The sequence below is a fragment of the Chrysemys picta genome, chromosome 9 (genome assembly GCF_011386835.1).
Source record: "Chrysemys picta bellii isolate R12L10 chromosome 9, ASM1138683v2, whole genome shotgun sequence".
Classification (NCBI taxonomy): domain Eukaryota; kingdom Metazoa; phylum Chordata; order Testudines; family Emydidae; genus Chrysemys; species Chrysemys picta.
The window spans coordinates 91,692,103-91,712,090 of NC_088799.1; the positions used below are offsets into that span (position 1 = coordinate 91,692,103).

At 49.0% G+C, this 19,988-nt stretch overlaps 1 protein-coding gene across 3 annotated transcripts in view; it reads right to left on the reverse strand.

The window, feature by feature from the left end:
* Window positions 1–813: 813 nt before the first annotated feature.
* Window positions 814–19,988, reverse strand: part of ATP1B4 (ATPase Na+/K+ transporting family member beta 4) — a 34,147-nt gene continuing 14,972 nt past the window's right edge. For 2 of the 3 annotated variants that reach the window (XM_042851085.2, XM_005307433.5), the window contains exons 4-9: window positions 13,076–13,204; window positions 8,484–8,588; window positions 7,085–7,281; window positions 6,100–6,156; window positions 5,275–5,370; window positions 814–3,698 (exon numbers count right to left, since the gene is read on the reverse strand). In XM_042851085.2, coding sequence (XP_042707019.1) covers window positions 3,537–3,698; window positions 5,275–5,370; window positions 6,100–6,156; window positions 7,085–7,281; window positions 8,484–8,588; window positions 13,076–13,204 — 746 coding nt within the window. In that variant the 3' untranslated portion in view covers window positions 814–3,536. The remainder of the gene's footprint in view (window positions 3,699–5,274; window positions 5,371–6,099; window positions 6,157–7,084; window positions 7,282–8,483; window positions 8,589–13,075; window positions 13,205–19,988) is intronic. The other variant, XM_065556650.1, reaches the window with a different exon arrangement.

Below are 19,988 nucleotides of genomic sequence, written 5' to 3' on the forward strand. Positions count from 1 at the left end.
TTGTGTTTAAAAAAAAAAAAAAATAGGGGTGAGAGCCCAGTTATAAAGCTCAAAACTCAGTAACTGGAGTCAACTAGCCTTGTTTAGGATATAGATATTTAGTCCTGTTTGCAAAGGCCTCTACTTTAAGAATCTAGGTGCATTTTTATTACTTAGCTAGTTATAAAGGTATAAAAGAGAGAAATAAAATTACTGTCTGTTTGTGTAAGGGCCTTTTTTTACTGTGACAGTTTGAGGCCCTGTTCTTAGGCTAAGCCTTTGGCTAAGCACTAGAGGCCAGCCATAAACTGGGAGGTGTATGGTCACATTCTTACATTCCCAACTAGTCACATTGAAATAAGGTGCTATTGGGCTGTTAAAAATACAATCCTGTTCTGATATTCCTATCACCTCCAGAGAAAGGGAAGATTTAGGGGAGGGGTGGGGAGGAGAATAGGAACAGGAAATGGGGGTGGGGAAATTGAAATCATGTTTCGCTGGGGGCAGGGGGGAATAGAAACAGGAAATAAAAACAGACCCAGGCAAGGCTCTATGATATCAAAGCTGAAAAGGGAAACACTAAGAAAAAAAACTAAAATCATGCTTGCTAAAAGTTCACCCCAATAAACATCAAATTGTTTGCATCGTCAAACTTCAGGTATTGTTGCTCTCTGTTCATGCAAAAAGAACCAGGAAAGTAAAAGGATAAAAAAATAAGCCCCCCAACAAGTCTGCTCCAGGTACCGCCTCAAGCCTGTAAAGTCTGGACCTAAGAAAATGGGCTGAGTGATTCCATTCATCACACATACCATAGACTGTACACATTTTTTAAAAAAAAATCATTCCTAAATGGGGGCCAGTGAAATGGAGACAGTGCAAACTCATTCAATAATATGTTGTATTGCTGTAACAAGGGTGGCCTGTACTGTACAGGTGGCTGTAGTGAAGGCCATGCCCTGTTCCCAGGGTGGGTACTCCAACCACACTGACAGGTGGATGGCTATAAAGTATATTAAATTAAGACTAATGGTTGAAAAAGGAGGGATGGGTAAATTGTCACAGCAACAGATGCTGGCAATAATCAAGCTCCAATTGCTGGTGTGAGAAGGTGATCGGAATGAGCAAAGAAATATTTCCTCACGTGCATAGAGCATACACAACCTGCTCGTAGCCAAGTAAGAAGCCCAGACATCCAGTCCTTAAGCTTCTGTGCAGGAGATGGGGAAGAGGAAGTACTTAACCCCATATTGCAGTGATTCTTCTGGCCAATCTAGGAACCCAATGACTTCCATGTAGCCTGTAGGAGCTGTTGTGCTGGCTTGCAGAACGATTCCCAGCTAGTTTCCAGGAACAGCACTCATGCAGCCCAGGAAGAGCCCATTCAGCCCTCTTCACCTGCAGTGAAGGCTTCAAATCCATGTGAAATCTTCCTGTGAGGACAGCGGGGGGTAAGTGATGGGATCCTCTGGGCCGGGTGTAATGTCACAAAGGTTCTTTTAAGACTCTCTGTCTCAAAGTGACCACGTTTCTCAAACTTGGAAACTCTGAGCTAAGAATGTACCCAGCTTCTGCAAGAGCGCTACCAAACTTGGACTCCGTTTCTAGAGCATCACAGGCAGAGAGGGAAACATTGGGCATTGCTGCCTATGCAGTCCCATATTACCTGAGCCAAAATCTCTCTTTCTCATCATGCTGAAACAGAAGTGGGAGAGGAGCCAGATCTGTAAGTCACTCTGTAATACATCAGTACATATCCTAGGAATACTGAGGGGGAGAGAATCCCAGTGGTAAATTCCTCTGTCATGTATGGCACAGATTTACCAGAAGAAAGAGCCCCAATTAGTAAAACAGGGTGAGAACTAAGGGAGGAAGGCTGTTAGCCCACTTAAGGTTAACAGGGTTGCACAGGTGTCATTATGAGCATGATCTGAAGACAATAGGGTTACACAGGTGTGCAAAATGAAAAGACTCAGCTGAAGGGTCAGAGTTCAATGTGAATTTGCAGGAGTGTCAGACAAAAATACCCATTTCTCTTTTATCTTGCAAACAGAAATCAGTGAATGAATTGGAATCCCTCCCCCCCCCCCCACCCCACCCCTCCACCCCACACATCATTTTTACAGTAACTGTATAGGGCCGAACTTTCTTTTAAAAATACCAGTAGCGGGGCGCAGCATTCATGATAAGCCCTGCACTAACAAACCAAAGGTCGTAGCCCAGCACTCTTGATCAATCCTAAAGTAACAAAGCAACATTGACAGTCGTGTACTCCCAAGCAACCCCATATAAACAAACTGCCTAGCCCAGCACTCTTGCAATGATAAATCAGGGGGTGCAAGCACAACAAAAGAAACATTTCAATTTCAACTTCCGTGAGGTTGATCTAAACAGCTGTGGGTGAAACGAATTATTGTGAGAATTCTGAATGCTGAAGTGATAGTGCCTGGTTAACCAACTGGCCAGTCACACAAAAATCCCACACAGTACATCAAGAATGAGATCACACTGTTAATTTCACCCATAAAGAGAAATGGCTACATGTTCTCTCACAACTCTCTGGCTTTTAAGGACGTTATCACTGTGATCTTTTGGGCACTGAGGGATGAAGGATTTGAAAAGTTTGGGGGCAGTGAGCTGTACTCTGCATGGCTATACAGAGAGCTTCAGTTCCCAGCTCTGGGCTGGGTGGAAGGAGACCCTTGTTTCCTAGCAATCTCTTCCTGCCAGTCTGACATGCTGGGGGTCTAAGAGAGAGAAGCTCCTGTCAGTCTGGTGGATTCAAAGAGCCATGCGGAGAGAGGGGAAGGAGTGTATTAAAGAGGGGAGGGGGGAATGTGTTTATCCTCAGCTCAAAGGTGGAGGGAACAGTCCTAAAGATTCATAAATGACAATTATTCCTTATTATGGCTTCCTTTTTCCAATTGCAGCCAGTATCTTACATGTATCAAGACATGGTTGAAGCTACCACTGCAAATGCTGCTGTGCTGAGTTGGGCTGATGTCCCCAGCCACAGTGTCAGGGCTCCTGGGTTCCAGGAATTCTGAGATGGGCCATTTTACTTTATTTTTATTGGTTTTACACATGTAACCCAAAAGACTGTGGGAGTCCCCTACACTACTGAGTCATGTAGTTTCTACCTGGGAAATGTACTTAAAAATATGATAAAAAGTAAAATATAGGGTCAGGAATGTTTCTTTTGAAGTGATCCTATGAAAATCGTATTAAAATGTCCTGTAAGTATTTAAAATCAATATTGAAATGTTTGACCAGGGCCCTCTACCTGTAGTTACAAGACTGGATCTATACTGCCAATAAGATTTGTTAGGCATTTACATTTTAAAAATGTAGCTCCTCAGTCTATATTACATGGCGGTTGTTTCTAGCTATATATATAAAAAATCCAATAAAGACATGTCTCAGTTGCATCGGAAACCATGTGTCTGTTTCCCTAACAGAAGTGGTGCTCTATTCTGACGTTATGTTTAAAAGGTGGAGTGGAAAAAGCACCTGATTGCCACAAAGAGTTAAAAAAAGTGCTTGGTGAATGTTTGCGTGGGCTACATTCTGATGTTGAGTGTAAAGGTGATTCGGCCCAGGAAACGATCATTAGTCACATCATTCACAATTCCTTCCCCATTCAGCCTGCACTGAATGGGGACAAAATCATTCTTCTTCACATCTGTGAAGTGCAGAGCCACCAGGGGGGAGGTGTAGTTGACCTGAAAAAGAGAGACACTGGATAAGCACAACAGTTGAGAGGGTAGGAAAAACATCAAATACTCTGTGCCACAGCCAGTGGAATAGTGTTCAGAAAAACGGGCCTGATCCTGCGGTGGTGTCAATTGGACTCCACAAGGACCAGGGAAGCTAAGCTGATTTGCACCAGACTGAGGATCTGACCCAGTCTGTTTGAAAATGAGGGGGACACATTTGAGTTCTCTAATATATTCCTCGCGCGTTGATTTGTTACTATTGAAGCCAGAAGCCGTGATAAGTAGGGGAGGCTAACGAGATTATAAAATACTCTCTGCCGCTTTAAACTGTTGCTCCTTTGTCTACAATAATAATAAAGAAAAATAGTCCTGCTCCTTGCGATCGGTGTGCCCAATGTACGTGCTCCTGAGAAACCAAGGGTCGGGGCATTCAGCTCACGTTTCACAAGGGAGCTGTTATTTGCCCTCACATACATTACATCTGTTTTGACAATGGGAATTTTATTGCCCCCACATCTCAGTCTGAACTCTTATTTTGAATGTGTTCTGCTCACCTAAACCACCCTGTGCCCAATCCTGAAAATAGAATCATAGACGTGTAGGACTGGAAGGGACCTCACTAGGTCATCTAGTACAGTCCCCTGCACTCAAGGCAAGACTAAGTAATAACTAGCCCATTTCTATCAGGGCTTTGTCTAACCTATTCTTAAAAACCTCCAATGACAGAGATTCCACAACCTCTTTTGGCAATTTGTTCCAGTGCTTACCTGACAGGAATTTTTTCCTAATGTCCAACCTAAACCTCCCTTGCAGCAATTTAAGCCCATTGCTTCTTTTCCTATCCTCAGAGGTTAAGGAGAATATTTTTTTCACCCCCCCTCCTTGTAACCACCTTTTATGTACTTGAAAATTATCATGTCCCCTCTCAGTCTTCTCTTCTCCAGACTAAACAAACCCAATTTTTTCAATCTTTCCTCATAGGTCATGTTTTCTAGACCTTTAATCATTTTAGTTGCTCTGGACTTTCTCCAATTTGTTCACATCTTTCCTGAAATGTGGTGCCCAGAACGGGACACAGTACTCCAGATGTAAATAGGCCCATTACAAACTAGGGTCGACCTTTTCAAAAGTGGTCACTGATTTGGGGTAGCTCAGTGTTTGTCTGCCCAACTTGAGCATGTTGGTCCCCACTAAGAAACAGGCCCTACACATTCCAAGTTGGGCGTCCTAAAGCCAAGCCACCCCAAATCAGTGGCCACTTTGGAAAATGTCAGTCTATGGCACTACTGCTGTCAGCACACTGAACATGACTGAGCCCCTGATAAATATTATTATGCCCATTTTACAGATGGGGAAACTGAGGCACACAAGGCGCTCACACAGCGAGTCAGTGTCAGAGCCAGAAATACAACACAGGAGTCCTAACTGCCAGCCCCCACTGACTACTAGTTCACAGTGCCTCCCTGCTGGGTTGTGCTTTCCAAACAGGCGCACTTTGCAAACAACTACCCCGTCCCTCTCTTTCTCCGAGGAGGGATTAAAGGGAAGCCAATAGAGCATTAGCCACCGAGTTTCTACTTACGTGAGTGAGTTTGCCATAGTAGGGATAGTACATGAGATCAAATGTTCCATTGCCTGGATAGAAGTCCACTGATTTAAGAGCACTTTCATTGCCTTTCTGTGATTAAAAATAGGCAGGTGTGTAGTCAGGCAGTACAGTACAGCTCCCCTCAGATCAACAACACAATGGGGCTGTGGCGGGCACCTCTGGAGAGCCCCAGCACAAAGGGACTAGGTATTTTGTCACCTCTTTATACAGAACACGTTTACTAATAGAACCAGCTGCTGCTGGAATACGTCAGAGAACAAGTGCACCATAACCAGCAAGACAAAGGTCATGTTTGCCTCCTATAAATCAGTCTCCATGCTTCACTGCCTCCTCATTACTAGCTAAGGGCCTGGTCTAACTCCATCTGAAGCCAGTGATAGTCTTGCCCAGGCCCTGGGTGCTGGGGCATGGACAGAGCGGGGGCAGTCTCAGTCCCTCTCTGTCTACGGACCTGCTCCTAGGAGGGGCGGAGCCAAGCACCCTCTGCTACTGGCGTCACTGGACGCTGGAAGGGCTCAGCATTCCCCAAGAGGTGTTTGGCAGCTCACACAGGATCAGGCCCCAAAGGGAGAGGCGCAGGATAATTCTTAGCACTGTCCACCTTCACAGAGCTTTACAAACCTGCAGCCCTCACTCAGTCAGTGGGCCCTACAATGTTCTCAACGCCAGGGCTGGTGAAACATTTTGGGCCAAAGTCATCCCAGGTGTAACTCCATTGCAATTCATCACCAACAGGGAGAGGGGGAAGGGGGTAAGGCCCTTTCTGCAAATAACACTGGAGACACATGAAAGAATTACCTGAACGGCACAGTTCACGCTCACAGGTGTCCCATAGCCAGGTCGATAGCCTATGATCTACGAAAAGAAAAGCCATTCATGCTTCTATGAGATGCGAAGCCTGGCCTGTGATACCCATCCAATATCACCTGCCCACTCCAGAGGTTTCGCTCTCTCCATCTTAAGCTTATTTATCTGATCATATTGCATATGAATTCAAGTTATCTTGGAGGCACTTTCTGCCATCAGCAAATTATGTCATTCACTTCAAAGGGGGTGCACATGCCCACTTGTGAGTCCCCAGAACTCAGGAATGGAGAAGGCCAAAGGACTCTCTGCCCCTTCAAATTGAGGCTATACAATGAAATCTGCATGTAGGGCTCCCACCCCCAAAAGACATCACTTTAAACATTTCTGAAAGTTTTCCAGTATGATGATCACCCTTTTAAAAAAAGAGCCAGATCTGCTAGGCAACCAATTTTTGCTGTTTCCTCAAATGGCTGCTTGACCCCTGCTTGATAGACAAATAGAAGCATATGTATTGAAAATTACTACACTGATCACAATCAAAAGGCCAACCCCTAGTTCTTCAAGAGCTTTTCCAAGCAGCTGAGGAATTATCTCTACATTTATTTTGCCAGCAACAAACCCTTTGATTCTATGATATTTGAAGATTTCAGATTATGCATTGTTCTTTAAAAATGCACAATTATAAAGAGAGCAGCATATGGGACATGACCTCAGAAAATAACTTAATACCAGGAAAGAAATCCCAGCAAAGAATTAATTTCCTGTTGCCTATTTCTTGACCAAATCAAGTTACAGGGGGCTTTGCAAATTTTCTTTGATGGATTGTCTCCGCCTGGGAATGGTGCTGCTGTTTTCCACCTGATATGGGGAGCTGATTTTACTGGCTCAGAGAATTAACCTAGTTTCAAACCCAGCGTAATAATTAATTTATAGTACTACCCAAGGAGGGAATTAAAATGACTGGCTTTTTCGGTACCCGATTCATCTTCAGCAAGATGCATGGCTGGCCTGTAGAGTAGCCAAACGTGGGATCCTCAATCCCAGAACAGTTCTGCAGTTGTGATCGCTTGAACTGGCAGGCTTTCTTCTCTTCGCTTTCCGCGCCATCTTGAACAAAGTATTGGCCTGCTGGGCACTCAATGTTCTTTTCCTCTTGAACGTTGTCATCATAAGCTAAGGTGAACCAAGAGCTGCTGGTTAATGCTTTTCGCACTATCACAAGCTATCCAAACATCAAGGCTGCAATTGTCAAAGGCACCAGAGGGAGTTGGAAAATCCCTTCCCAAAAGACAAGATTTAATACTCGGTTCAGCAGAGCACAACCCTTGCTTTAGTGGTGGGGAAACTGAGGCACCAAGTGATGGGCTCTCGTGTCAAGATTATACATTTGGGACTTGATCTGTAAAGACTTATGCGTGTGCTTAACTTCAGTCCTGTTCACTTCAGTGGGACCTCTACTCGTGGCACCTAAAGCTAAGTACATGCAGAAATCTTCATAGGATTGGGACCTTAGTCAATGGCAGGGCTGGAAATAGAGCCTAGACATTCACTCCTCTCCCGTTTACATTCCAGCCCCTCCCAATGGGAGTTTTGTACGAGGAGCACCTGCGGAAACAGCCCTTCGCTTCTTCAGCCTGAAAAATGGATGAATGGCTGTGGAAGTAGGAACATGGGTTTTTATGGTTTGGCTTGGCTTGGCTTCACCTTTTCTTCAGACTACATTCCTATTTATTGCAATGGCAACTGAAAGCAAAGGGGTTGGACTTGCTGCTCTGCAGTCTACTAAGGAGCAGAGTCAAGCCCTTCCAAACGGTGGGCTTGTGATGCTGGCAAGCCTTTCCCTGGCCTATTCTCCCATCCTTCTGGGGGTCCCACATGGTTTGTTTCCGTGCAGTTTGTTTTGTCAATGGGGGGCCATCTGCAGGGAGACGAGGCCTGTGCGTTGTCAGCAGGATGCCCAGGCAGGAGCGAAAAGCAGCACTGAAAACTTGGAAGTGAAAGAAAAACCCGGGCGCGAGAGGAGTGAACGCCCAGGTTCATTTCACGCCGAGGAAGCTGCCAAAGTGAATTGCAGGATGTTGCAGGAGAAATCATTAGAGAGGGGCATGCCCTCCCCACCCCATTTCCTATTCAGCCCTGCCCAGACTTGGACATGCTCATTGTCATCTCCTAGAGCCTCTATAACATCAGCTCTTTTGCAAATGTCACTGAGCTATCGACACCAGTTTAGCTTACATGATGTAGGGGTGGGCACCACCTCATTCATGTTGCCCAGTGCCTGGAGGGCTTTTTACTGTTTAGAGAAGGTAACATAAAAGCTACTAGAACAAAGTTATATACAGACTTTGCTTTTTATAAAGCTCCAACCAGTTTACCTTGTAGGAAGTGATGCATGCTGTTCACATAAGGTGTCCATGTGCTGGGTTCGGAGACATTGAAGGCGATGGTAAATCCATGTAAGTATGGTCTAATCATTACTCCTGGTAAATAAAAAAAGGCCCTTGTTGTATTAACCAGTCATGGAGATTCTGTTGGCTCAGGTATGTATGTCCAAGGGGTTAATTTGGGTAATGCAGATCAATATTTATTATTTAACATTGCATTATTTCATTATTTATTTATAAGGCTTCGTTTTAGTCACGGGTCTTTTTTGTGAAAGTCACAGACAGGTCACGGGCAGTAAACAAAAATTCACGGCCCGTGACCTGTCCAGGACTTTTACTATATACCCCCGACTAAAACTTGGGAGGTGGGGGGCTCGGGAGGGCGGCCCTGGGGGCGCCACAGGTGCTGGGGGGGACGGCCTGGGGGAGGTGCCACAGGTCCTGGGGGGGTGCGGCCCAGGGGGGTCACCCCCAGTGCTTGTGGGGGGAGACGTGGCCCGGGGGGGTGCCACAGGTGGTTGAGGAGGGTTGGGGGGCTGGGGCAGGCTCCCTGTCCTACCCGACTCCTGGGAAGTAGCGACCCCAGCTCCACGTGCTGCCTCTGCCCCAAGCCCCGGTTCTCCAGCTCCCATTGGCTGGGAACTGCGGCTAATGGGAGCTGCGGGGGCGGTGCCTGCGGACGGAGGCAGCACATGGAGCTAGGAGATGAGGGAGGGGAGCTGCTGTCACCCCTCCGGGGAGCCCCCTCCAGGTAAGCACCACCCCACACCCCAACCTCTAGCCCTGTGCCCCCCCACACCCAAACTCCTGCTTCTGGGACGTGGGGGAGCCTGAGACTGCCCCAACAGCAGGCAGTGCGCCTGGCCCAGGGGCTTGCCCGAGCTGCTCAGTGGCCCCCGGGCCAGATGCACCAGCCACTGCAGAAGTCACAGAGGTCACGGAAAGTCACAGAATCTGTGACAAACATGGAGCCATATTTATTAAGCATTTATATTGTGGTAGCACCTAAGGGCCTGTGATGGGGCATCTGCCCAATACTGGCCCATAAGGGGTTAATAGAGCCCTAGGTAGGCTGCGCAGGAGGCAGCCAATTAGAGAGGGCCCTAGGGAGGCTGCAAGGAGCAGCCAATCAGGGCCGGGCAGGCCCATATAAGAAGGGCTGCAGGGCAGAGCAGTTCTAGTTGCTCCCTGGAGCTCGAGGAGGGAAAACTGGCTGCCTTGCAGAAGAAAACTAGCACACTGGACAAAGAAGTGCTGCTAGCAGCATCCAGGGGGAGCTAAAGATGGCTCCTGGTCAGCTGCAGGGATTCGGAGGCTGAGGGCCTGAGGTAAGGGTCAGGGGCGTAGCCAGGTGGAGGGAACAGGGGGAGCAGAAAATAAAAAGGCACCACCCACTGCGGCGCTTTTACTGACGGGGCGGCGCTCTGGGTCTTCAGCGGCGGGACCTTCACTGAGGGTGAAGAGGGTGCTGGGAGCCGCAGGGAAGTGGCCCAGGGAAATGAATTAAGGAGTCAGTGGGGACACAGCAGTGGGGACACACATCTACTGAGTCCTTGGCTGGGACCCGGTGTAGTGGGCGAGCCCAGGTCCCCCCCCCACTCCTTGCCACTGAGGAAATAGCCAGACAATTGGCTGCAGTTGCCACTGAGGGAAGTGGCTGGACAGAGGACTGCAGTTCCCCCAGAAGGAGGAGAACAGAGCATGACACAGCTGGAGGGCTGTGTCATGAAGAGGATGCTGCGGTCTTGGGAGTGACATGGGCCTTGGAGCAGAAGTGATGTCAGTGAGATACCACCAGAACAGGGCGCACTGGCTAGAAGAGCTAATCCCCGGGACAGCCAGCAGGAGGCGCTGCAGTGGTCAGTGAACCCCGTCACAGGGCCACAACCAGGTTCTGTCCTGTTGTGTTAGGTGCTGTAGATAGGGTTACCATCCGTCCGTATTTCCCCGGACATGTCCGGCTTTTGCGTCTCTAAATAGCCGTCCGGGAGGAATTGGTAACAAGGTTAAAATGTCCGGGGTTTTTTTTCTCCCTCGCCTCCCTCCCTCCCTTCCATGCAGAGTGTGGCTGCTGATTGGGCGGCTAGGCCGATTGACCCACTCCCATTGGCCTCCAGCAGCCAGAGCCCTCCCCTGCTCCCCCCTCCCTCTCTCTGTAGTCCTGTGTAACACACAAACTGACCCACGTGGAGCCAGAATGGTAAGAGGAGTGGGGGGGGCAGTCAGGGAGTGGGGGAGTGTTGGATGGGTCCCCAGCCTCCACCTGCCACCCCCCCTCCGTGCATTCCCCCCTCGGTGGGTCCCCCCTCACTGTCTGCCTGCTGGCTCTGGCAGTACATGCAGACAACTGCTGTCTGCTGCCCCTGGGTCCTAGTGCCCCCATCCACTAATGGGAAGACAGGCTGCCCTTACCCTGCCCTTCCACCCTAGCCCTGAGCCTCTCCAACACCCCAAACCCCCCAGCCTTCATCCCCACACACCCTAATCCTCTGCTCCATCCCTGAGCCCCCTCCTGCATCATGAACCCCTCATCCCCAGACCCACAGCCCTCACCCCTGCATCCCCTCCTATCCCCAAACTCCCTCCCAATCCCCCTCCCTCTTCCCACACACCCCCTCCTGCCCTCAAACTTCCTCCTAAAGCCTGCACCCCCTCCCTTTGCACCGCCTCTCACCCCCAAACTCCATCCCAGAGCCTGCACCCCTCACCCCCTCCTGCACACCCACCCCCTGCCCCAGCCCGGAGCCTGCACCCAGCACCCAAACTCTATCCCAGAACCTGCACCCCTCCTGCACCCTAATCCCCAGCCCAGGACCTGCACCCCAGACCTCCTCCCCCCACCCAACCCCCCTCCCAGAGCCTTAGGCAGGTGGGGTGGGGGGTTCTGGGCACCACCAAAATTTCTACAACCCTGCCACCCATGCGAGTGGATAAGGGTCAGGGCAGTCAGGGGACAGGTAGGGTCCTGGGGGGGGGGGCAGTTAGGGTAGGGGGTTCTCAGCAGGGGACAGTCAGGGGACAAGAAGCAGGGGGGGTTGGGGTTCTGAGGGGAGCAGTCAGGGGGTGGGAAGTGGGAGGGAGTGGATGGGGCGGGGCTAGGGCGGGGCTTTCCCCCCCCCCCCCCCAGTGTCCTCTTTTTTGTTCGTGGAAATATGGTAACCCTAGCTGTAGAAGTACATAAAAAAATTACAGTGCTGCCTTGTGAGTTAGCAAATGAATTTAAGCTACCACCTGATTTCATGGGGAGGGTTTAAGACTGAGAGGCTGATTTTCCTCTAATTTGTTTTACACCAGAGTAACTCCATTGACTTCAAGGAGGTGCCTTCTGATTTACCACAGCAAAAGTGAGAGAAGAATCAAGCCTTTTGGGGATGTACCTGTTCATGGTCCCCAAAGATCTCAGCCAGGCAAGGGGAGGGATAGCTCAGTGTGGTTTGAGCATTGGCCTACTAAACCCAGGGTTGGTGAGTTCAATCCTTGAGGGGGCCATTTAGGGAACTGGGGTAATAATCTGTTTGGGGAGTGGTCCTCTTTTGAGCAGGAGGTTGGACTAGATGACTTCCTGAGGTCCCTTCCAACCCTGATATTCTATGAAAGCAAGGACACCTGGTGTTTCAAATGGAAACAGACAAGCAGGAAAAATATATTTTAAAAAATGATTTAAACAGTGCTTCCATTTTACCAAAAAAGATGTAAAAAGGCCAAAACATTTTTTTTTTTTTTTTGCTTTGGTTTCACCTTTAAGACTTCAGTTTAAAGAGGCATCAGTTGAACTGAACAATCATTCTACTAATCGCCTGTCATGTGAATGTTAGGTTTGTACGTCTTGAGAGTAAATTAGAATGGATACTTCATGTTAGGGTATTTTAGAGGATTGCACCTTCTTGAGAGATCATTTGACTTGAAGACCTCTAGTATCATTCATGACACCATTATATCAGCATATATATTCTGTATCATAATTGATTATAATAATCATAGTGACTGTTTGCTGACTGTGGGCTTGACATTGTGCAAACATACAGTAAGTGTAAGTACACTTCCTGCCTCCAGGAACTTACAATATAAATTACTAATCATTTTACTGAGCTTCTAGAAATGGACGTGAATCCTCCGCTTCTAACAGGAGAGGCCAGGACTCTGGCCATTGAAACACAGTGGGGCAGATCTTCAAGCTGGGGCAAATGCAGGGCAGTGGCGCTGCCTTGCTTTACGCCAGCCAAGAATCTGACCCAATGTGGAAAATTAACATTCCGCAAGGTCTCAGGGACACAACCACTTTCTGTTTGGCTGCATCCTTCCATGTGAACACATATCACTCCGGCAGGCTCTTCTTGATGCTCCTTACCTTTGAAAAGACTGCTCCGGGCATGACCAGAAATGGGCAGTTTTAATCTGCTCTACGGACTCTCATGTTAGATTTCTCTGTCGAGGAAATGGAACGGCAGCTACCTAACTAATGCACTTCCAGGAGCCGCAAAGACAGAACTTCCGTGTAGGTGGCTACTGAGACTGTTCGTACAGTCTTAGGTCAGCATGGGGCTCGGAGGGCAGTCAGGGAATGGCTGAGTTGCAGTGCTTACCTGGCGGCGAGACTCTGTCCCTGTACGTAGGCGTGTAGGGGCTCAGAGTGAGCAGCAAGCCATACATACAAAAGGAGAACATCCCAGCCAGAAACATGTAAAAAATGAGGTAAAAGAATAAGATCAAGCCTGCAAGACACAGAGGACATGTCGCTGTTAGCACAGTTGCAGCACTTCCACCCTCACAAAAGACAGGCCCGATCACCCTTCTTTGCATATGGAATTTGCTAACTCTGACGGGCGTCTTTAATCAGAGAAGCGACTTTCCCCAATCCAAACACCCTCAAACTTTGGGAAAGTTTGGATCAGCCTGTACTTCCCAGCCAGCCACTATCTGCAAGTGGCCCACACAAACCACAAATCTGAATCCTTCTGGGTGCAGGGAAAGTTCAGATTCTGAGCATTAGCCACAATTCATGGCCTGGCCCATTACAGTCAGAGATGGGTCTAAACAGGATCTAAGTATCCACATGCCTAAACTGGATCAAACTGAACCCAGATCCCACCCACAGCAGCTTAAGCCCCTCTCTGAATTACAACACTGAGGTTCTAGACAAGAGGCAATGAATAGCCAGCCTCTAACACATTTTGAATTCCTTAGGAAAACTCCACAGATAGGAAAATTGCCTCCCTATCCATCCCCACAAATCCCACCATCAGCTGTTCGACAGCAGGAACCGAATGGCCAGGGAACAACGCAAATAACATAGACTAGAAATACAGCTGCTCCGAACTACGCTTTACATTTGGCTATTTCACAAGCCCAGTGTCCAGAGAACAGTTGTTATTGGGTTTTTTTCCAGGACCAGACTGACGGTTGGGGTTGTCTTGGGAGAATAAAGCCTATGAATAAAAACCAGCACTTCAGAAAATAAAGTGAAACCATAACACAACCATTTCCCAGGAGAGCCGTGATTCTGTTTGTAGAACAAGCCGTGAGAACACAGATGTGCACTTTCACCTCGCATTCTCTAGGTGTTTATGTTTGGTGGAATTGTTAGTGATGGGAACTAAATGGAAAGGAAAATTCAACGGAGGACTGAACAGGGGCTCAGCAGGGGGGCTACAGTGCAGGGGGGCTACAGGGGAGCTGAGATTGGGGGAATCTCTGGACCTCTGGAATCCAGGGCCCTCCTGGAGGAAGCTATGCTTAAGCTCTGGGTTCTGGAACAGAGAGCACGCTCCAGCCATGGGGGAGACCTGCACAGAATTCCTGGCTTTCTTTCTGGGAGTACTGCAGAGACAAAGAATTAACCCCTGGAGAGGACAGAGCCATTCAACAGCCACCGTAGAAGGTCCTCTGAGCTGGAGAGGAGTAAAATCACAGAAATCCTGGGTGGGTGGGGCAGGAAGCTGCAGGGGGGGCGGGGGCGGGAGGGACAGATGTCTGTGTGGTAGCTTCCACCCTACTGCGTGGCTGCTGAGAGAGGGGCTGATGGGATCTGCGTCATCAGGCAGGAGGGGGCCCAGTGAGTAACCAGTTACCTCATGATGTCCCCCACAAGCTCTCAGCACAGCCACGCTGGTAGGGAGCCATGGTGCCTTCTCATGGCCTCTTCTCCAAAGGGGGGCAATGACCCAGGAACACCACAGGCCAGATTCTGCTCTTGGTTACACGGGGTGAATCCAGTCACTCCACTAGGGTGACCAGATCACAACACTAAAATATTGAGACACACTGGGGTGCCGCCAGCCCCATCCACAGTCCATCCCTGCTCCTCCCAGGCTCTACCCTCTCTCTGTCCCAGGTCCTGCCCCCTCCCCGCTCAGCCCCCCCACTGTGCCCTTCCTCATCCCCCAGCCCCCTGCTGGTTTGCTGCATCCCTTCTCACCCCCCCACCCGCCCACCTCTCACTCACCTCTTCACCCTCCCCACCCGCCACTAACCCCTATGGCGCTGACTTCCCCTCTGCCGGATGGGTGCTCACCCACCTCCGCCTCTTCCCGCCCAAGCATCCGCCCTCACTCCGCCCCCATTCCATCCCCTCCCCCCAAGTCCCCGCCCTTGCCCTGACTCTTCTCCACCTCCTCCCCTGAGCACGCCGCGTCCCCGCTCCTTCCTCCTCCCTCCTGGAAAGCGCTAAGCGCTGCCAAACAGCTGTTAGGTGGCGGGAAGCGCTGGGGGGGGGGAAGGAGCGGGGACACGGCGTGCTGTGGGGAGGGGAAGAAAAGGAGGTGAAGAGGGAGGAGCTTGGCTGCAATTTTTCCCTCAGCGCCTCCCTCCCGCTCGCCTCCTTACCTGAATATCAGGACAAATGGCGTCCCGATCGTACATTGATCGGAATGCGGGACAAGGGGTTAAATATCGGGACAGTCCCGATTTTATGAGGATATCTGGTCACCACCATCAATGGTGGACTCCTGTGAGCCTGATTCTCCTCCCAGTTACCTGGCTGCACACCCAGGCGACTGCACTGACATCAGTGGAGTGCGTCAGAGCTGAAGCCAAGTGACTGACACCCCACCCCATCCCCCGCAGGCTCTTCCACCTGAGGGGATGAGTGGATGGTTTTAGGCCTACGCTCCCAGTTTATCTTGCTGTCCTAACCCTGCCTGGTGCGTCTGATCATGCAGCCACTGTAATTCCTACGCCGACTCTGCCCATTTGGATCATAACACTGCTAGGTTTTTATTATTTTAATGATGATGATTATTATTCAGTTTTGCTTTGGGAAACGCTGTGCAGACTAGTATCACAGAACTAGCCTGGACTCTTGCAACTCCTCGCCGTAACGCACAACAGCCAGCAAACCATCCAGTGCTACCTGCCGTTCAGGAACGAGGAATGCTTATAAAAAAAAATGGACTCTTTGAAGATCGGCTCATCTGCCTTCATCATCATGTACCCACTGGGAAGCCGTGCTGGACCTGGAATACTCCCTTCCTTTCAGCTGGTCGTTATGCACGCTATGAAAGTTTAGGCCGATTCCTCGTTTAGCCTTCATTATGAGGCACCTTCATTTTAAAAGTGTGATGCCTTGTTAGGTGCTCACATGCCCTGCTCCGGAAAAACCTATTCAGCCTGCTTGTGTGAGCAGAAAGGTTGTACAGCACTGGGAGGCTGAGGACCAAATAAATGTATTGGTCTAGAAAAGAAATACGTGAATGTCAAGAATAGTTTAAGCATGGTTGGGTTCTAGAACCATTGTTATTAAGATGTTTGGATAATTTATTACATATTCAACCCCTCGAGTGCATTCATGATGGGAAGAGGAGGCAATCCAGCATTATTAAATAAAGATTTTGACCGGAGGAGCCAGCACCACTGCTTTGAAAATTTTCAGAAAGTGAGTGATGCTTCAAGACTCACTGGAGCTTTGAGTTAATTCACACTGAGACACAGTAAGAACTTGCAGCTTCAGTCAATGCATCCGTCCTGACTGGGTATCTACACAGAATGACTCAACCCACCTATAAGCCCTGGCCCAGCACACATGGGACCTGGGTAAAATCATCTCTAGATGCTTTGAAGACTGTCTCTCCTGGACTTCAGTTAGTCCACAGTCTGGATGTGGAACACACAAGAGATTTTTGCTTGATTTTATATCTGCCACAGGAACGACAAAACCAGGCTCCATGCATGGCCAGAACAACACATGTATTATGTGATAACACTGTAATGCCACCCAAATACCCTGAGAGAACCTGCTTCAATACGGAAATAAAACTCCCTCCAAACGCACACCCCTAGCGATCTTCACCTACCACCCCACACTAGAACCCATATGAGGTATCATTAAACAACCACCACCCATACTTGATGGAGACCACATCCTGAAAGAAATATTTCCTGAACCCCCTCTTTTGGCCTTCAAACAACCCCCCAGCCTCTCCAAGCTCATCATCAGATGCAAGTTCCCCTCAGACCAGGACACAACAACTCAAAGCAGCACCAGACCCTGCCCGAACAACAGATGCAAAATCTGCAGACATATCTCCACTGTTACAATAATCAACACCCGCCTCCTCTCCACCTCCATCTCCTCCCCTGAGCGTGACATGTGGCCGCTTTTCCTCCCTTGCTCCCAGCGCTTGCCGGCCGCAAAACAGCTGTTTCACGCGGCAAGCCTGGGAGGGAGGGGGGAGGAGGGAGAGCGCGGCATGCTCAGGGGAGGAGGCAGGGCCGGGGTGGGGATTTGGGGAGGGGTCCAATAGGGGCAGGGAGGGGGCAGAGTTGGGGTGGGGACTTTGGGGAAGGGGTTGGAATGGGGGTGGGACAGGGGCAGGACAGGGGTGGAGTCAGGGCGGGGCCAGGAGGGCGCGAGCACCCACTGGTGCCATGAGAAGTTGGCGCCTGTGCCCCCAGGACTAAAGAGGTGTTAACGGGCCCCTTCACCTTGATTGGTCCCTTGAAATATGTGTTAACTACATATGCTAAACAATCTGTTCCACATTGTATTTAGCTGTGACACCTCCCAGAGCTCTGTGTAAACTTGAAAGCTTGTCTCTCTCACCAACAGAAGTGGGCCCATAAAAGATATTACCTTATCCACCTTGTCTCTCTAATATCCTGGGACTGACAGGGCCAAAGAAACAATATAATGATGATCATTGACTAACCACAAAAGCAACGAAGAGTCTGGTGGCACCTTAAAGACTAACAGATTTATGCCCAAATAAATCTGTTAGTCTTTAAGGTGCCACTAGACTCTTTGTTGTTTTTGTGGATACAGACTAACATAGCTACCCCTGTGATACTTGACTAACCACAGATTCTTTGGCACTCCGTGCATTGGCTGGGTAGCGTTTGCAGCTTCTGTAAATCACTCCCTGTTTTCTCTTGCTTCATCTGATTTCCCACAACAGGTCTCTTGGCTTATATGAAGCCACTCACTGTGGACTTTGCAGGAGACGCTGAAAACTTGGCAGAAGCAAACAAGTTGCAAGACTTGTTGGCTCATTACCGTTGCCAAATGCTCAGTGCCGCCAAAATGTCTGTCCTTTGCTTGTTTGAATGCGGTGCCGGGCATCACATTGTCTGGGCTCGTTTTCCTACTTTGGAAATTGACTAAGAACATGATTGTCCGTATTCTGCTGGCATAAAGCCAGAGTTACCTGCAGTGCAAAAGTGATTACTCCAGTGCATAAGTGCTCATAACTTGAGATTCAGGCACAACCATTTTCATGCTCGTGAATGAGTTGTTTAAGTCTAGGAAAACAGCACCACAAACGTCCCTCGCAATCCGAGTGCTGTAACGATTGAACATAGGAACGCAGCTGCAGTACTTATGGGACTGGATGAGTGGCAGGCGTTCTCAGCCTACCACCCTCCAGTGCCTGTTTATAGCCAGTTGCACATGGTTTGCCCAGAGTATAAGTTTTAAAGGCCATGGAAAAGGCTCTCAAAACAAAATCCTAGCTTTTGAGCCAGACCCTGCTTCCCACACCCATGTGAGGGATGTCACTGATTTATTTAGCTCCTCCAAAGCACTAAACGCGAAGGGATGGGCAGAAGAGTGTCGATCAGGTCTTGACTTTGCATCTCACTGGCTTCGCTGCTAGTATCTGACCCTCGGTGTGTAATTCTGATTCACTCTGGTTGGGTTTGAGCCCAGGGCAGGAAGCGGCTTTGGGAGAGTAGAGACTTCGGGAGTCTCCTCTGGCTTCCATCAGTTAAACATCGGGGAAATGCCACCAAAGCCAAAGGAGCTGCTCTTCTTTTATGCTCCTGTAAATGTGAGGCGAATTGGGTCTGGTCTCTCAATGGCAATACACCTACCAAAGGACTCCACAGTCTGCATATTGATCTAATCTAATCCAGGGTCACCCTTCTCTGGGACATCTGGGCACCATTTTACATGCTAAGCCACAAAGACGCACACGGAGTTGATCCAGTCATTCGTGGGAATGACATGCTCATCAGAAAAGCCCTACGCGTCTCCTTATTTCACCTAAATGGCGTGCTCTGTCACTGTGAACAGAATGTGAAAATGGCCAGTTAGACCCGTCACTGGCCAGTGGTGCACTTACAAACCCAAGTAGTGCTCAACCATGATCAGGGTGAGTGCCATCTAAGTGTGCAGCCCCCCCAGAGGGAAGGGGAGGAAGGGGCAGTGTTCTTAAACCAGAATGAAGCTACATGGAAGTGCAACAAACATCACCAAAATGCAGCCTGGTTTAAATGTTTTCCCTTGGTGACTTCAGTGCTTATGAGAGATGCTGGGTTGGCCTCCAGGAGCACATCCCTGCCCCCATCAGCCGTGATCTGGAGAGGCTAGCTCCAGAGAGAATGGAGCTCTGGTTTAAAGACATGGTTGCCTAATACAGTGCAATGGCTCTCCCAGTTACCAGGGAATCCATTATATGAATAATGGATTAAAAATTCATTCCCATCCCCTCGCCGATGCCATTGGAGATTTATTTCTTGTCTAATTCTTTGTGGTTTTAATGCTAGTGTGGAAAATTGCTATTAAAACACAAAGGTCCAACTCTGGTGTCCAGGACCCGTTTAACTGACCGCAGCGATTGGCCTTAAAGCTGCACCAAGCTGATTGTGTTGGTCTCAATTTGCCAGATGAAAGGAAGGGAGTATGGGGCATGTGCAGGGCCAAATCCTGCTTCAGTTACACCAGTGCAACTCATCCGCACCTGATTAGGATCTCATTTATGCTGTCTTTTACACCAGTGTAACTCCATTAACTGGCGTTACACTTGACTTATACGAGTGTACGCTCAGAAGGAGACCCATTGATGTCCACTGGGATGCACGGATATTGCGGAGCAGATCTTTGGTTCACTCTAAGTAAAATCACTCAGCCTCGGACATCTCCTGCAGTACGTGCTCTCTGTTATGAGTCCTAGATTTACTTAGCCCTACTGTATGGTCACCAAGCCTGCAGATTTGTCACAGGATTTTTTATCAAAAATCATGGAACAGTCATGGGAAATTTACTAAAAGTGCTGAGTTAGGGGG